This window comes from Pundamilia nyererei, unplaced genomic scaffold (assembly GCF_000239375.1).
Source record: "Pundamilia nyererei isolate P.nyererei 1_Seehausen unplaced genomic scaffold, PunNye1.0 scaffold00082, whole genome shotgun sequence".
In the NCBI taxonomy this organism is placed as follows: domain Eukaryota; kingdom Metazoa; phylum Chordata; class Actinopteri; order Cichliformes; family Cichlidae; genus Pundamilia; species Pundamilia nyererei.
In genome coordinates, this window is record NW_005187483.1 from 1,370,856 (window position 1) to 1,388,763 (window position 17,908).

Below are 17,908 nucleotides of genomic sequence, written 5' to 3' on the forward strand. Positions count from 1 at the left end.
TTACGTGTCATCGTCGCTGTTCATTGGTATACAGAACATGTAAAGCGGATCCAGGCGAGGTGTTAAAATGGATCATTGGCTCTGGTTGAGTGTAAAATGAAGCTACTGATTAACTTGACATCTGACACTGCACTCGGTAGGTCAGATAATGACCACAGACATGCATATTTATTTGGGTTTAATAGGGATGGTTTGGATGCACACAGTACACATAACTTGTAGTCATTTGTCAGTCTTTTATTAGACTCAAATGAAGAACAACTCAAAGGAAAGCTTTTTGGAGATGGCGTTCTCAGAGTTTTATCAGAAGAACCAAGGCTCTTACCACCTGGTTTCCATTTGCAAAGCATTTCTGTGGCAAACCCGCAGAAGGAAGCAGCAGTGCAAAAGCCAGCATCACCATCAGCACAGCAATGTTTCCCCTGGTACAAGTCCAGATAACACTGCCCAAGAAAGATTATTTTGCAAACTGTACAGCAAGAAGTATTCTTACATGTGTATAAAATGTAAAGGACAAAAAAATTGGAAAAAAAAAAGTTAAATAAATTTTTAAAAAAAACAATACATATCAATATATATATATATTAAAGAGAGATATTGATGACATGTAAGAAAAATGTGAAGACTGCAGGAAGGCTTGAGAAGAATTTGAAGCCTCACCGCTGCAGCCTTATCACCTGAAGAATGAGTGAGGACATTGAAAGATACAAGAATATAAAAAAAAACAAGTAAAAGTAAAAAAAATAAATACTTTGTAGCTTCAAACACAGACAGAGGTTGTAGAGTATATAAACATTGCCAACTGAACTTATAAGAATGAGGAAACCTCCACACTACACAAAGTTTCAAGCGTTAAAGCTCAAAACTTTACACTCATTGGCCAATTTAAAGTGACATCATCATAATAGTAACAGTGGCCATTTTGATTTTGTGCAAGACAAAAAAATGATATCTAATAAAAGCTAAAAGCTAGGCACAAGCATAAATTAAAGGCAAAGTTCAAACCACAGTGTAAACAGTCCTAATCTGTTTTTTAGGATGTTAAGTCAGAGTAGACAGGACTGGAAGACAAACAAAACATCTTTAACCAGTTCTATTTTAGGATCTGAGAGTGGGTTGATTCAAAAGATAACGCAGCCTCACTGAACCACAGAAAAGCCTTTCATATTCTAAAATTAGACTTGCATTCTAGCAAAAAACAGAAATCCCAAAGTGAGGAAACTACATTATTATATTGATTATGATCAATTCTGCTAGTTATCAGCAAATTCGGAGCAACATTTTTTTTTTTGTTGCGTTACAAGTTACTATAGTTACCGCTTCACAATTGTTTATTTTCCATTAATTTTTCAGTATCGTGTGGGCGGAGTCACCCACAGAAACTGTTTTTGTGTGCCTAACTATTCATCTTTTCAAACTGAGTGTAACAGGTGCCGCAACTTTAGAACCAGTGCAGCTGGAAAACAATCCCACCGCACACAAAGCTGACCATTATAACCTCTTTGTGGTGATCTGCCTGCTTGATAAAGCCACGTGACGTACAGTGTAAAGGAGGCAGGAACAATTTACTAAGCTAGCCACTGAACTGCCAGGATGTTCTTCTTGATATGTTGAAATTTTCATTTAGAAAAATGGGAGAAATCTTGATTTGTCTTTTCCAGCAGTGGATGTTGCAAGAGAGCGTGAAATGCTCTAAGCCATCTCGACTCCTTTGTAACCCTGCAGCTTCAGCTGACGTCGAAAATTATTCTTCTCATACCTACAAAAATAACACATATTGATTTTATTTCAAAATACACAAATCCTGTCTCGGTGATGTAGCATTTCACCATTTCATGCTTTAATATAACCAACAATGAAGGTTGAGGAACTTGAAATGGGATTTCGGTCATAGCCGTTCTTTGTGGTTTGGTGCGTGTGCATGGAGCAGGATGCTGAGGGCAAGATTTTATTTCATGAACTTCAATATTTAAAGTAAAATGTAGATCTGTAGGTTTAGCTGTAGTGTCACGAATACCCTCAGAGTTTTAGTGGTAGACTTTTAGCAGCTTAATGTGCAGCCTACTTTTGACATATTCCATGGAGACATAATGTTATTATTTTCTTTTTCATATGTACTGCTGCAACAGTCAAAACTCATATTCAACATGGCTTCAAATGAGGTCAGCTTATGTTAAAATAATCCACATGAGCCAAAAGTCTGTTTCTTTTCTGCTCTGGGCTCCTCTTTGTTCTCAGCGTTCAGTTTTTGTAAGAAATCTCATTGCTTTAGTTTGAGGCCTACTAAGTAACCACACGTATAGTCACATACATTCACATACCAAAGCCTTACCATCTGCAGAAAAGGTACAGAGCTCCAGCCAATCCAATAATCAGCAGAATCATGAAGAAAATGATGATAATTATTTGCTTTTCACCTTCTGGCCCCAAAACAAGTTCCAGTTTCTTACACCTGGAACCAATGAAGCCTGTCTCACACCTGCAACACAAACAGACGAGTCATGCATAACTACTCATGATGACAAAGTAGCACAGATTCACTTACCCACCCACATAGCCACATGTGACTGCCCTCTGCCATGGCCTGCTGCTTTTTCTGTTTGTCCCTGTGTGTGTGCAGGTTCCTGGTAGGTGGGGTTAATCCGTGTAACTGAGAGCACCTGGTCAGTCTCCCTGGAGCATTTAAGAACTGGCTGTCTCAGCGCTTGGGCTCTCTTTCTTATCGCTCCATTTATCCAGCACTATGTTATTTGTTTGTTTGGCTTTGGCCTGGTTCTTTTAGGTTTTACACCACATGACAGTATGCATCCTGAACATTCAATCACCCATCCAACTACTGATATGCTGACTGATAGCAATGATTGACACATCTCATGGAGTACTATCTTTTTTTAGTGTGTAAATTTTGGTTTGAGTGGTATTCCTCCCATTATTTGTCATGGCCCTTGCACATACACACACACACACACACACACACACACGATCGTACTTGCAGTGGTGTTCATTGATGTCCACGAGCAGAATGCACTGGCCGTTGTTCAAACAGTAGTTGTCATATGCGCTTTCACAGTTCTGCATCGACCACTTAACCACACGCTGTTGCTTTTCTCCCTGGCCTGAAACAAACAACAAGCCGTTGGAAACTTTTCCTAAAAATAAGACCTGCATGAATCGGTGTACATAGACAGTACTGTGGATGTTACTTTTTACCTGAGCTGTGGCTTATTTGTTTACTAGATTTAAATATCCTCCATTTGTTTTATCTAAATAATTTACTTCATTGTCTTATTTTTAATGTAAAGGGCTTCTGAAGGTTATTATATCTAACATTACATCCTTTCTATTAATAATTGTACATTAAATGAAATAAGTAGTATTTTGGGGCTGCATCTGTCAGTTAATATTGACAGTTAATGCCATTAATCAATCATTTTATCTATGAAGTGTAAAGAAAGTAACATTTATCTGTGTGGTTTTATTGTGCTACCAGCCAATGATGCAGCTATATTCACCTTATTTTAACTTAAGGAAACATTTGAAAATAAAAAAAATAATAGCTGACTAATTGTATAACACCTCATCCTCATAGCCCCCACTTTGTTTCAACTCCAGGTGCTCAGTGTTTCATTTTAATTTTGAAATCTTCTGATTTACTATGCTATAAAAAGGCTGATAAAATGTCTTCACAGCAGCTGTAGAGCTGAATACCTGCAGGCAAAGAAGCACCATCTGCAGACGGCACTCTGGGTGATGCACTCTCGGTGAGTACATACGGCCAGATCATCATGACACCTGTCAGATAAAAACAAATCCTCGTTATTCACACTGGATATAAGTCTGATATGAACAATGAGCTACGCAAGCCCTTTTGTAAGAGTTTTTTCCTAAAGAATGCTGACCAATAGCATTTTCTAATTTCTAACAACCTTAAGAATAGCTGGTCAAAAAACTTTTGTGCACCTTTAAGGTGAACATGCCACCCCCTGTACAGGGTAACAACTTTCAGGTGTTTTTATTTAAGCATTTGCGAGGCCTTGAGAAGGTAAAACAATCAAAAAAGTCATTTGAAAATGGACATTTTAAAAATGTGCTGCCCAGGTTCTTATATATTTAACCTAATCCAGTTTGTCGGGGAATGATATAGTTTTGCATGCAAACACAGACTTTCACAGCTGCAAATGTTATTTTTACTTGCAGAGAAGATATGTACAGTCAGTCAGCAATATGTTTTATGATTATTATTTTTTTTTAATTATATGTAGGAATGACTGTTCCTTTAATTACTCCACAACAACCCAAAATGATTCATGTTTTTGTTGGTTTTGCTTAGCATTCTCTGCAGGGTGTACCCAGCCTCTCACACAGTGAAAGCTGGCAAAGGCTCCAGCCCTGAAACCTGATTTAGGAAGACGGTTAAGAAAAGGGATGAATGAGTTTATTTACATAGCACCAGCATTAAAGAAAAATTCAGAAACTGTAAATATGCAGGGGGATAAAAGAAACTGTGAGAATGCCTGTCAGTTTTAGGTGATAACAAGAAGGTATAGCTTGTGTTACTTGGATCAAATACCTGTACTAGCCTGCACAACTTTATAATGGACAGCACTAGCAGCCGCCCACATTCCAGCAGACAGGATGCAAAAACACATCAAACAGAATGCAAGATGTGTCTAGTTAGGACTGGTTATGAATCTGGTAATACTCGCCATAAAATCGCTCCCTTTTTGGGTTTCTGTTCCTGTCTGTTGTTATGGCTGCAGAGGTATTTTTCTCTGTTTTCAGTTAGAGAGCTCAGGGTGGTTGTTGGGTGTTTCTGACATGGTTGACTGGTGTAAAGTACAGTGGAAGTGATGAAGTAGCTTTCCCGTATTACTAATTAATCACTATTAATCAGATCATTTACATCATTAGCCAATGACTCACTCTAATTGCACATTCCTAGCAACCAGCCTACCTCAAGACATTAATTGAGGTGAAAATAATTGTCATAAAATAATTCAGCCTCCCTTAGGCTCTACAGATGCCACAGAGTATCATTTGTCTGAAAAACTTTGGATGGTTTCTGTAATTACTTTTAGTCCAGTGGTTTTTGAACTGTGGGCCCCACCAGTGGGACATAAAGCCACTGCATGTGTGGCATGCATAGCCATGCAGGAAAAAAAAACTGAGGTAAATCAAATGAAATAAAAGAGTTTTGATCGTATTATTTAAGTTACCACGATTTCATATACACACTGGATCCCTTTTTACTGATATTAACTGACCAAAATTGAGTGGAATGGAAATCACGTGAATTTTATTGAATTTTTAAACATTTTTGGCTGATTTGGGGCATGCCAAAAAAGGGTTTTAGAGACACTATAATTGGAGTTAACTCAGCTTTTGACTCAAGTGCCAAATACCAGTTTAAAAGTCAGTTTGGTAAGAATGCCAAAATATTAGCAGCAAAGGAAATCTGAAGATCAACATTAAAACTATTTAAATGCTAGATTTTAATGTTATATTGCGGTGATTATGCTTTCAAGCTTTGAGTATGAATAAAGAAATCATTCATATTAGCTGCATCTTACACCAAGACATATCTAAGATGATGCAGTAGAAATAGTATGTGGACTTTGTACTTAAAGTCTTAATAGTGAAAGTAATCATCAGTATGGAAAGTTATTTTACATAACTTAACATCGCATCACCTTATTATCTTTTAACAGACCTCACTCTGTTCAATTTTCAACTGCTATCTGCTATTAACATCTATAACACCATCAGAATCAGTCAAACCCAGAAGGATAGCAGCATATTGTACTGGTACATGGTACTTAACAGATGTATTAAAATTAATTTCAAAGTAAAAACAACAGAACTCATGATTTGCACATAACAGGTGACCAGCTTACAAACTTGCATTTTTATTTAACTAAATTAGCTACCCTCTATATCAAACTACATCAGCTAAAGTGCAAGTACTCTACTTGTAGCCTACTACAAATTAAAAATACATACAGATAAAGTCAGACTGCAAATGGGTACACGCCCACATCAGCCTTAATGAAATCTTGCAGTATGGAGTCACTCACTGACGCTGTTAAACAGTGTTCCCGTGGCTACAACCATTAGTAACTGCATTTAGTTATTTTTTAGTTCAACATTCCGTTCCAGTAGATGCTAAGTTTAACTTTGAAAGAGCTTTTCGTCTATTTAGGGAATCATCGCTCCGGGTTCCTTGAGATGACTTAAATTCAATCCATACCTGAACAGACCTGCCATTCACTGTCAACGCGTCAAACTCAAATAATAACTAGAAAAATTTGCATTTCCTGCGAAAATGCAGTGTGGATGCTTAAAGCATCCACACAATAATAATAAAACTATAAAAATAATATTCAAGACGTCAACATTAAGAAAAGCACACACACTTTACCGATAATTGACAGGAGCACTGACAGTTTGCTGATCCCAATCTCAGTCGATAGTTCGCTGGTAGGACGAGCAGGACGAGTAATAACTGTCAGGTAAAGGTGCAGGTGACGTTTCTTTTGAAAATAGGAAACCAGTGGGCTTTTACTCCTGCGGTTTGGGTGTGGTGTCAGACTCATGTAATTTAGATAATTTCACCTCTCAGCGGTTTCAATGAAAGGACAGACCCGAGAATGTCTGTCCTCACCGGTTTCCATAAAACAGGAGTTTTTATTGTTGATAATAAAAGGCGGATTTACTCCGTTTAAGAATGGGACCAGTTTATCGTCATATTTCATGGCTAAATATGCCGTTCAAGCATGTTTAGCCTTTCACAGCATCGTGTTACAAGTTAACCTGTTGTTTAATTAGACTTTGGGCAGCCTTTTTAGGCTTAATAAATGGCTCATTTACAGTTTGTCTGGGGATCAGTGAGCATTATCGTTTCAAAAGCTTAATAAGTGAAACTCAAACAGGAATTACGCAGTTTTAAAAATTCTTCTTTACCTTATCAAAATGGTAATGGAGTATCTCCTGTCAAATATTTGGCACGCACAATTATCAAAGCAAAAATATATTTATTGTAAAAAGGCTGTAGCAAAAAGTGAAATTCAAATAACACAAATATCTTTTGTAATTAATTAAAAAATAAACTTTAAATACAAGAAAATAATAATTTATAATAATTTACTTAACATAATTTTGCAATAAATATATACAATTTTTCATTCTTATTCTTTACATGAAAATAAAACAATCGTTAAAAAAAATAACGTTAGATTTGATAGAGCTTGCTCTTTCCTTGTTAATAACCTCTTGTAACAGTCAAGTGTTTCCATTTAAATGTTGTCAAAGGGAATTTTTTTCTTTTTATACATCATATTATTTGTTTTGTAGACTTGCAAATGATTCACTCTTATGAAATGCTGTGGTTTGTCTTTTCTTGAAAGGAGAAATGTTGAAGATGGTGGTGCATGAGCAAATGTGAGCTGCAGAGTTCACACCGAGGTCTTAGCAGGTGCATATTTTATTGGCACCGTCGATTCTGTACACCTGAAAACAGAAACACAAAAACAACATCAGAAATGGAACTGCCACTATTCCTGCATACTTTATTACACCGCGAAAACCTGTGGATACTCACCTCTTGTAGACAAAGAAGTAAAATGCGATCGTCAAAAATATGATGAGTATGAACACCCCGAAAATAATGCCAATGACTTGCTCTACATCAAGCAAAGTAACACCACGAATTGGTTCCACAAACATGCAGCGTGGCCCGCTGTACGAGGGTTCGCAGCTGCAGATCAGAGAAAATATGTGAGCGCATTCCAAAAGTGAACATGAACAAACACGTAGAAGAATTTCATACAGATCATTATTAACTAAATCTACTGTGGATACTGTCTGATACTGCAGAACTTACATGCAAGAAGGTTTGTCACTGTCTTGCGGATACATGCACTTGCCACCGTTTACACAATAAGAAGCATGTTCGCTTCTACATGGCTTATGTAAAGGTAGGACTTGAGGCAACTCCATGCTACCTGCAGAGAGGGAGAATAAAACAATCAACATAAACAAAAATTTAACAGAAATATATGACTTTAATTATTCATTCTTATTATTAATTCCTTGATTAACAGGCGGCATTATTTGACACCGGTCTTCAGATAAGCTTCAGTTATAAGACCTTAAACCTTGTGCCCACAACTTAACAAGCATATATCGTGACGTCACTGGGGACATTTGGGGCTCTGTAGATTTCATATATGTCAGGGATAAAGCACTGTAATGCCATGTGTTTCTACACCGTCACAAAACTCAAACTTAAAACACTCACTGTTGCTAAACTGAGTGGTCAGAGATGAGTTTGACAGAGGCGGTGCTTTGGTCTGGAGATTATCATTCACCACTGAAGAATGTCCTGCTGCAGCCAAAAGCACCAGCACCGTCACTGCCGGCAGAAACGCTGTAAAAGAAAAAAAGAAAATAATATTAAAAAAATATATTAAATATTAAATATATAGATGATTTATTTTTACTCTATGCATTTTTCAGTTTTCCTAACAAGTTTCTTCCTTTACTATTATCATTTATACATAAAAAAAATACCTAGGTCAAGCTTTATGAAAGTTTTATTTTAAAAGGTTTTTTTTTTCTTGCTTCATGGCTCTATCACAGAACAAACTGGAAACTTACGTTTCTCCAGGTACGTCTGTCTTTGTGTGACCATGTTGTCCTTTGGTGATGTGATGTGTTCAGCTCCTTCTGCCTGCACAGGTGTGACCAACAGGTCTGCGCTGAGCTTATTTATCCAGATTTGCACAGCCAATCAAAACACTGAAGGCTTTTTTTCTTTTGAAAAATGAAAAGTATTTCCTTTTGATACTCGACTTGAATCAAGTCATTTACTTCATAGGCATGCAGAGACAAAGCCTATGGGGGAGGCACGAGATCCCCAGAGGCAAGTGCTTCTGAAGAACACTGGCTGGGTGACTTTCAATCAGTTTCACAGTCCAGTAAAGTTGCTTCACTGACAGCGGATGTTGGGAAATCCTCTCTTTTTTCATCGGCGTGATCACAATGGAAGCTTTATTTTTCTTTGGCCTCTTAACACGTGAAGAGAGAATTAGTTAGAGACAGGTTACAGCACATTAGAATTAGATGTAATTAAAAGTTTTATCAAAAAATTTGATAGGGGGCCAAGCATTTCTAGATGAACTCTTCAATTATGTGTTTACTGTTTTTGTTTGTTTTTTTGCTTTTTGTTTTTCACTATCACCTTAAGGAGGTGGCTCCAAAGTGATATGGTTTACACTTTCACCTGACAACCGAACAACCGCTTCATTTTTGGGAGAAAACACAAATCCTTTGGGGATTGCATTGCAAACTGGTGTGGAGCCACCATTATATTTTACTGTCCCACAGCTACCTATATTACGTTCCCAAATATTGAGGTCAGGCGGCTGCCTGAACATACTCAATCACCAGGCTTTTCCATCAGTAGATTTTCTTTTCTTCTTTTATAGTACAGGCACATTTCTAGATGCAATGCTGCTTCATCTAGCTCAAATTATAAGAGTGACTCAGGGAGCATGAGATATCATTTTCAAATATAAATTATCCGCCATAGAGTCCAGAATTAGCTGAAGATGTGTTTACACAGGGCCGGGTAGCTTTAAATAGCTTTTTTCTTATTTAATAAATGAAGTTATCATTTTAAAATGTAATTTTTATTTCCATGAGTTATCTTTGACTATTATTAAAATTCGTGTTGACATCTGATACATGTAAGTGTGACAAATATGGAGAGAAAAAAAACTGAGATATCAGGAAGGGGCAAAACTGACAAGTAGTCCAAGATGGCCTGCCTCTAGCCTTAAGACAGTGGAGCAGTGCCATCATTAGGAAAATGGATAGCCATACAGAAATCTATAGATTAATTATCTAATTATTATGATGATCAAAAGATGAAATGTCTTTGGGGAATCTTTTCACTGGTTACATTCATTTTTCAGAACTTCCCTATTTTTGGATTTGAGGCATTGCAGAGGATGCGATAAGGAAATGAAAAGCTGTCTGTTAGATCAGGAATCAGCAGCCTAATGTTTAAGATGCATAACCCTTAATCATGGTTGAGCTTTACTGTCTCACTACAATCAAAAGCAGAACGAACACACAACAAAATACTTTTGGAAATCATGAAAAAACTAAATAGAAAAAAACTTTGGAACTGAAATGTTTTTATTTCATTATGCTCAAAATGAACCAAACTTACATCAGTAGAAAAAATATTAATATAAATTCTTAAAAAGTGAAAGCTGAAATAAATAACTTAATAAATAAATGAATAAATAAATATTATAAACGCAATACATATCAAGTAGATTTCCCAGCAGGTATTGAGTCTTGAGTTCACAGATGTTCAAATAAAACTGTGTTAGATGTTTGGCAGGAGGTCTGCCTGTGCGGGTGCCTATATAAATGTATGCATCTATATCTGCATGTCTGCATGATGTCTGCCCTTGTTAAAATAAATATCTTTATACTGTTTGTGCACGTGTGTGTGTTTAATGCATCAGTGCGTTTCTGGCAGCAGTCACAGTGTTCTTCATCAGCATGGCGACCGTCATTGGACCCACCCCTCCGGGGACAGGTGTGATGAAACCTGCTCTCTCCTTCACTCCTACAACATGCCACAACAATTGACTTGGAGACAGTTTCCCAAGAAAAATAAAGTCGACAGACAGGTATACATTGTTTTCAGAATGTCAGCAGTATAGAAGAAACTGTGACACAGTTAACTTCTTTTTCATTTACCCTCAAAGTCCACATCACCAATGAGCCGAAGTTTTCCTGTGTTTGGATCCTTGATGCGATTTATACCCACATCAATGACTGCTGCACCTTCTTTCACCATATCTGCTGTGATCAGCTCAGGAACACCTACGTAAAGAAACCAAGGTTATGGTGACAAACGAGAACTACTTTGAAACGTTTTCTTTAAATGCTTTAAAATGTTTTTTTAAATCCTATTCTTGTGTTAGGGGAAGTACTGAACTCAATAACAGATCAATTATTCATGAAATCTAAAAAAAATCTTTGGAATCACAGTTGATTGTTCTTTTGTCGGGTGGACCATGGACATTAAAACTGAATTAAAACACAAATATTCAAATAATCATCACATCATATTTGATAACAATCAATTTGATCTCCTCACACATTTATTATTGTTAATTAATAATGGGCCCCAAATTCAGTTGGATAATTAAATAATTAAATAACAGGTTTGTCTAGCTAAACTAGAACTGCTCATATAAAGCCAGCATAAAACTTCCATGACAGGGTATAACAAAACTAAATGCCAAGCCTATTAACTGCAATTACTACAGATTACACAACCAGTTAATCCCTCAGCATACGTTTTGCTTTTAACACAACCAAAACACGTGCCGTTTCCCAAAAGACACAAAGACAGCTGAAAGAGATGATGTACATGCAGTTAGTACTTCAAAATCAAAACCAAACATTTGCAGCATGAAAAGAAATTGAGGTGTGACTCATCAGGAAAAAGCCCATTTATGACAAACAGAGTAAGACATGGCACCCATCACTGCATTGCGTTAATAAAGAATCTTTCATCTAATATTACAGCCCTGTATTGATTAATGGCTGCACGTTCCAGCACGCAAAAAACAAACAAAGCACTACTGTTCTTCCAGAAAGTTTTAATCAATGCCTACAGATGGGGTAGAGTAACAGGCGGAAATGTCGCCTTTTATTATTTTGATTCCAAGAAGCTCACTTCAAGTAAGGGCTGGTGAGCACTTTTCACAACATCTCCTCCTTTTTGCATAATCAGCCAACATAAATCCACGTACACCTGTTCCAACACAGGAAAAGTAATCTGAAACTGACGGAAAGGAATGCACACTGGAGGGTAGAACCTCTTTAGTAATGCCATATAACTGGCACTGCTTTTCTTAATGTAGGGTTTTCTATCCAAAAAACTAGGGTTAACAAGAAAATTCACAAAATATGGATGTTTGCTCTCAATATATTTTTAACTCTTCTTTTAAAATGGGTTAATCCAGTTTCTCTAAAGCAAAAACAAATGATACCCTAGTTCAGTATAATAATGACTGCATACAAACAAGTAGCCTATTACAGATTAGGTAAGTAAGTAAAAGCCGACGTACAGTATGTGAAAAGGAAAGTTTTCATAGAACTCTCTGCAGTTCTGTGAGTACACCTCATGATTCAGTAGCTCGTAGAACTACAATCAGTAGCAGTAACTTGAAGTCATTATTTCTGAATGACTCTCAGTCTCTCACATTGTTGTGTCAGAATTTTGTCCCACTCTTATGTACAACATTGCTTTAGTTGATAAATGGACTGATTCTTATATAGCACTTTTCTACTCTCCCTGATTACTCAAAGCGCTCTTTACGACAAGCCACATTCACCCATTCATAAAGGCAATGTCTTCTATGCTTTGAAGTGCTTTCTAACTACCATTCACACACAACACCTTGATTATTTTCATTTTCAGTCAGTTGTAGATATGCTGCTGTGCTTGGGATCACTGTCTTATTGTAATACCCAGTTTGGGCAAAGCTTTAGCGGTCAGCCAGATGGTTTCATACACCCTAGAATACTTTGGTATAGAAAGTTCACGGTCATCTCAAGGACTATAATGTGCCCAGGTCATTTTGCTGCAAAACAAACCAAAATCATCAGACCTCTACCTGATATGAGGTGTTGTGCTAATTAGGTTTTCTTTAAATTTTCTGCTGTGGATTATGTCCAAACATCTCCAGTTTAGTCTCATCTGTCCAAAGGACATTGTTCCAGAAACCTTTTGGTTTGTTCAGATTCAGATTTGCAAACCTAAGCTGTGCAGCCATGTTCATTTCAGGGAGAAGAGCCTTCCTACTGGCAACCCTTCCAAACAAACCATGCTTGTTTAGTCTTTTTCTAATTGTACAACAATGACATTTGACATGCTAACTGAGACCTGCAGAGTCTGAGGTGTAGCTCTGTAGTGTTTTGCAGTTTCTTTTGTGCATGGTCTGAACTTGGGGTGAATTTACTGGGACATGGACTCCTGTGACGATTGCGGCACTGTTATTACACCCATCAATTCTGCTTTTACAGAGCTGATCACACTTGATGATGAGCAAGTGATTAGTACTAATTCCTGTGGAAGCACTATGGGCGTACTTAGTTTCTCACAGGATTGCAAATCCTATAAATCTTTAATTTTCACATGACTGTAGATACATTTCTTTGCAGTACACGCTGAACATTTTTTAATAATAATAATAATAATGGATTGGATTTATATAGCGCTTTTCAAGGCACCCAAAGCGCTTTACAATGCCACTATTCATTCACTCTCACATTCACACACTGGTGGAGGCAAGCTACAGTTGTAGCCACAGCTGCCCTGGGGCAGACTGACAGAAGCGAGGCTGCCATATCGCGCCATCGGCCCCTCTGGCCAACACCAGTAGGCGGTAGGGTAAAGTGTCTTTCCCAAGGACACAACGACCAGGACAGAGAGCCCTGGGATCGAACCGGCGACCTTCTGGTTACAGATACGCTTCCCAACCCCTGAGCCACGGTCGCAAAATAACGAATAGCACAACTTGAATAATGAGTGAAAATGTACTAATTGTTTGAGGAAAATCAGGTGATTCCAAGTTCCTAGTTTTGACTCTTGTTTGGACAAAAATGACATCACTGATGTCAATTTTTCAAAAACAGTGACATTATTCAACCAAAACACTGACTGAGAAATGCCTTGGCAGATTAGCAAATTATGACAGTGATGGTTGGTTGTAACCGTACAGCCAGTTGATGTGATGTTAAATCCTATGAATCGTTTTGCAATACTTAATACAGTTAGTATGACAACTGACACCAGAAACTGTTGATTTATTACAGCAGCAGCTCATAAACATTACATTGGAGCCTACAGCTAGACGCTGGTGATGAAATAACAGCCAGTGATGCATGGCAGCAGTGTCAGTGACACAACACAGGGTAACACTGGAAATTTTTCAGCTTAAATTGAAGGAAGTAAATGGCGACGAATTACGTGACGAAAGTGAGGGTTGTTATGAATGCAAGACGCAGGACAACCCAGACCGCCTGCCTGAACTAGTTTGCATGTGTCACTCCATTCATTTGAAAGACGTTTTGTTGGGTATGACATATGTCACTTCGGTAGTTCTTTAGTTGTGGAAAAAAGTGACAGATATGTTTTACTGTGGTCCTGATACGTTTACCTGCTGCTGCAATAATGATGTCAGCCAGGCGGGTTAGCTCTTTGAGCCTTTCCTTTGGAGTACATCTGTGGGTAATGGTCACTGTGGCATCACCTAAGAGGAAAAAGGACACGTTGTGGTTAATCCACCACTTCTTGGTTTACACTTCTTGGTCTCGGAGATATCTATCACCTACATCACCTGCTACATTCAATGTATATGAATAAAATGCCACATCAGGGTTTTAAAAATATGTATAAAAACTTACTTAGCCAAAACATGGCAAATTAACCATGAAAGGACATCTTTCAATACTTCTAAAAATGCTGATAGTGAAGGTTATCCTGTCAATGACATTCCTTTAAACTGTTCTAAAGCTGGTGTCTCTACATGCTCAAAGTGCCAGAAGCAAGATTTCTTTTACTCAATATGAATATTTCAAGTTATTACCCAGTCTATCATTCTTCAGGTACTGACAGGTGGTGCATTTTGGGGGGTATTGGTGCTAATGTTAATAATCAGCAAACAGTTAATGTGGCCAAAACCTAACCTTCAATTAATTAATTCAATTAAGGTTCTCCTGTGGGAATGAAGAATATTGATTCTGCTAAGCAGTGTTTTTATACATTTAAAGTGTAAATATTCCCTTCTTTCTGCTTCATTACTGTGAGACCTGTTGTTCTCTTACAGCTTTACAAAAAAAATGAGACAGTGGTGGGGGAAGGACACCCTAAGTCAGACATTACACAATGAGGAAATGCAGCATGCATGATAGTAACTTTAATCTCCGTTTAGGTGTGTCAGAGCAACTTGCAAAGTCATAACTGTATTAGGACCAGTATTGTTGCTGTAATCCACGGAGGTATTCTGCGAAGATAAGAACGAGAGGGAAGAAAAGGCAAGTCACAGCACAGCAAACCTGCATATCGCATACCAGAAGAAATGTGTGTGAAGCTGTACAACTCGTGTTGTGGGAAATAAACCTATGAACAATGTGGTTATTCAACTTCCCTTTGGAATTAAAAAAGAAACACTTACTGGGGACTGAAGATTTTTAAAATAGGAAAGTTTGTTTTTAGCCTTATTGTATATTTGCAGTTTAATATCCAGTTACAAAGCACACATTCAGTTGCCATTCTTTGCAAACTTAGTTTTCAAGAACTAGGTAGTCCACCTTAGTGTCACGTTCTGATAAAATGCATACACCTGAAATAACAAGTACAAGAGGAGCGTAAAACTCATCTTACATCGCGGGCCACATATAGCCGACTTTGATCTTCAGTGTTTCGGCCCAGTGAAACTCCCCTTTCTGACAGTGTAAAGAAATTACATATTTAACTGTATTTCTACATGGTAAACAAAAAGCTGCTGAAAGAAATCTGACTTAAATTGTAAGAAATACATTTTTAAAGTTACAGAAAAAGTTCTGGTAGATCATTGACCAGATTTAGTCTTTTTGAAGTCTTGTAATTTGATTCAGAAATTTATTTATTTTTTTCATTTATCAGATATTCATTACTTCGAAAGTGAAATATATGAATCTTTTTTTGTTATAATTTTATTGACTATGGCTTATAGCTCTTCAACATCAGAAATCCAGTATCTGGCATTATCAGAATAGTTAGAACATTAAAATAAGATCATTAAAAAAACATTTTCAATACAAAAATGTCAAACCTTTGAAAAATCTGTACATTTATGCACTCAATATTTGGTTGGGAGTGTTTTACCACAACTTAAGGCATCCGTGTGGTATCTATCAGTTTCTTTTTGCGCCGGATGTGTCTCTTCCTCCTTGTGACAATGCTTTAAAAGATTCTTTGTGTTTCAGGTAAGACAGGGAAACTCAAGCCATCCCACACTGTGCAAACGTTCCAATGGAACTCAAATACCTTAGATTCTGAGCCTCTCCACGCTTCTTTTTGACTCTTTGAAATGATTTATAAATTCCTGACGTTACCTGAAGGTATGTGCATGTACATTTTTGCACATTTATGCTTCTAGACACTGATTTTGAAGGACAACTTTGGGGTCTCTGCTCTAATTCAGCCCAAAGGTTTTCTATTGGGTTGAGGTCTGGACTTTCTGAAGGCCATTCAAGTTCTTCCACATCGAACTCGCTCATCTATGTCTTTCTGGGCCTTGATTTGTGCACTGGTGCGCAGTTATGCTGGAACAGGAAAGAGCCATCCCCAAACTGTTCCCACAAAACGATAAAGCGTTTCACTGAAACTAAGTGGCCAAGCCCAACTCCTGAAAAACAATCCCACACCACAAAGCAGTCAGACAAGTACCGTTCTCCTCGCAACCGCAAAACCCAGACTCATTGATCGGATTGACAAACAGAAACACAAGCGTAACTCATAGAGACAGACAACCGTTCACATTCACACCTATGAGCAATTTAGATTCACCAGTTAACCAAACCCCACTGACCAATTGTCTTTGAACCATGGGAGGAAGCTGGAGTTTATGACATATGAATAGTTATTGATACATTGATATTTGCTCTCTTCTCCTCTCCTCTCCTTAATATCGTCTTATGACCAAGAACTTTCTATTTCTTCTGTCCATGTCACGTGCCTCACAAATATGTGTTAATCTTGATCTGGGTGTAAGGCTCAGAAGACCTGGAACTGGCTGCACCAGTTCATAAGTTCAATCTTAAAGATTGCCAAGTATCTGTAAGAACAAGTTCTTACAGATTATAAGTTCTCATTAACTATTTATACCATCCATCATCCAGGAATCACTGATGATTAATAAACTGACAAAACTTGGTAATAGATGACGCAGCTACCAATAGAATAAACAATACAGTTTTCTGTTATGGGCTTTACAATAATAATATAATGTAAAACTAAAAGATTTTTTACATAAGGATGGCACAACATACCTGAAATTAATTAGGATTATGCTTATGTTTAACTAAATAAACAAATAGCATTGGTGCAGTTCCAAGTGATTCTAAAGGTAAAAGGTAAAGTTAAACAAATATGTACAGTTTCAAAAGATAATACCTGCCTTTAAGTTTGTTTTTGCATACTGCATTACTAAAACCCTGGCATAGATGTTTCCAAGCAACTCATTACAACTCATATGTTTTAACAGTGCAACCAATTTCAGCTACAAAGTCAGTAGTAGCCATTAAGAGCTTTTAAAAGACTCAAATTTCAAAATAGCGTGTTCTTTTACTGATTTCAAAAACTTAAAAATGGTTCTCAATTTGCAATATGTACACACGACATAGTTTGGAAGAACATGGACTGGGTCTCAATCATTTACTTTCAGAAATTGTATAGCATATTTCAGTCCCCTGACCTAATTTGATGTGGATGAATAAAGAACGTTTTATCCTTTTAGCGATGACTTTAGGGACAACTGCAGCGTTTTGATCTCCTAATTTTTCTTTGGTATGCAGCTTTGAGTGAGTTATGTTCCCATTTGTGTTGTTCTGACCTGCAATAACACTTTACTTTGAAATGTTAAGCACATCTTGTTGCTTCATCTGAACATGCAATACCTTTCCAAATCCAATCCCTTCTTCCTGCACCCTTATAAGGGGCTGATCTGTCTTCCAGTGCCAAAAGTCTCACCCTGTGATTTTCCTTCACACTCCCAGATTTTTTTCTTTGTTCCTCAGCAGGACATTCATCAGCAGTTTTTTGTTTGATTAA

At 37.3% G+C, this 17,908-nt stretch overlaps 3 protein-coding genes across 3 annotated transcripts in view; all 3 read right to left on the minus strand.

Moving 5' to 3' along the window:
* Positions 1 to 579: 579 nt before the first annotated feature.
* LOC102211225 (proepiregulin) lies at positions 580 to 6,515 on the minus strand. Its single transcript, XM_005738164.2, has 5 exons — positions 6,419 to 6,515; positions 3,709 to 3,792; positions 2,990 to 3,116; positions 2,333 to 2,479; positions 580 to 1,759 (listed from the first exon to the last, which is right to left on the minus strand). Exons 2-5 carry the CDS (start codon positions 3,785 to 3,787, stop codon positions 1,693 to 1,695), a joined length of 420 nt encoding a protein of 139 aa, XP_005738221.1. The 5' UTR covers positions 3,788 to 3,792; positions 6,419 to 6,515; the 3' UTR covers positions 580 to 1,692.
* A 667-nt stretch (positions 6,516 to 7,182) lies between these two features.
* epgn (epithelial mitogen homolog (mouse)) lies at positions 7,183 to 8,723 on the minus strand. The gene is made up of 5 exons (XM_005738165.1): positions 8,656 to 8,723; positions 8,297 to 8,425; positions 7,880 to 8,000; positions 7,598 to 7,753; positions 7,183 to 7,506 (listed from the first exon to the last, which is right to left on the minus strand). Exons 1-5 carry the CDS (start codon positions 8,687 to 8,689, stop codon positions 7,452 to 7,454), a joined length of 495 nt encoding a protein of 164 aa, XP_005738222.1. The 5' UTR covers positions 8,690 to 8,723; the 3' UTR covers positions 7,183 to 7,451.
* Positions 8,724 to 10,346: 1,623 nt separating this feature from the next.
* The window catches only part of mthfd2l (methylenetetrahydrofolate dehydrogenase (NADP+ dependent) 2 like), a 13,449-nt gene continuing 5,887 nt past the window's right edge, over positions 10,347 to 17,908 (minus strand). Inside the window, exons 6-8 of the mRNA XM_005738166.1 lie at positions 14,253 to 14,345; positions 10,777 to 10,902; positions 10,347 to 10,642 (exon numbers count right to left, since the gene is read on the minus strand). Of these exons, the coding sequence (XP_005738223.1) occupies positions 10,527 to 10,642; positions 10,777 to 10,902; positions 14,253 to 14,345 (335 nt within the window). The 3' untranslated portion in view covers positions 10,347 to 10,526. The remainder of the gene's footprint in view (positions 10,643 to 10,776; positions 10,903 to 14,252; positions 14,346 to 17,908) is intronic.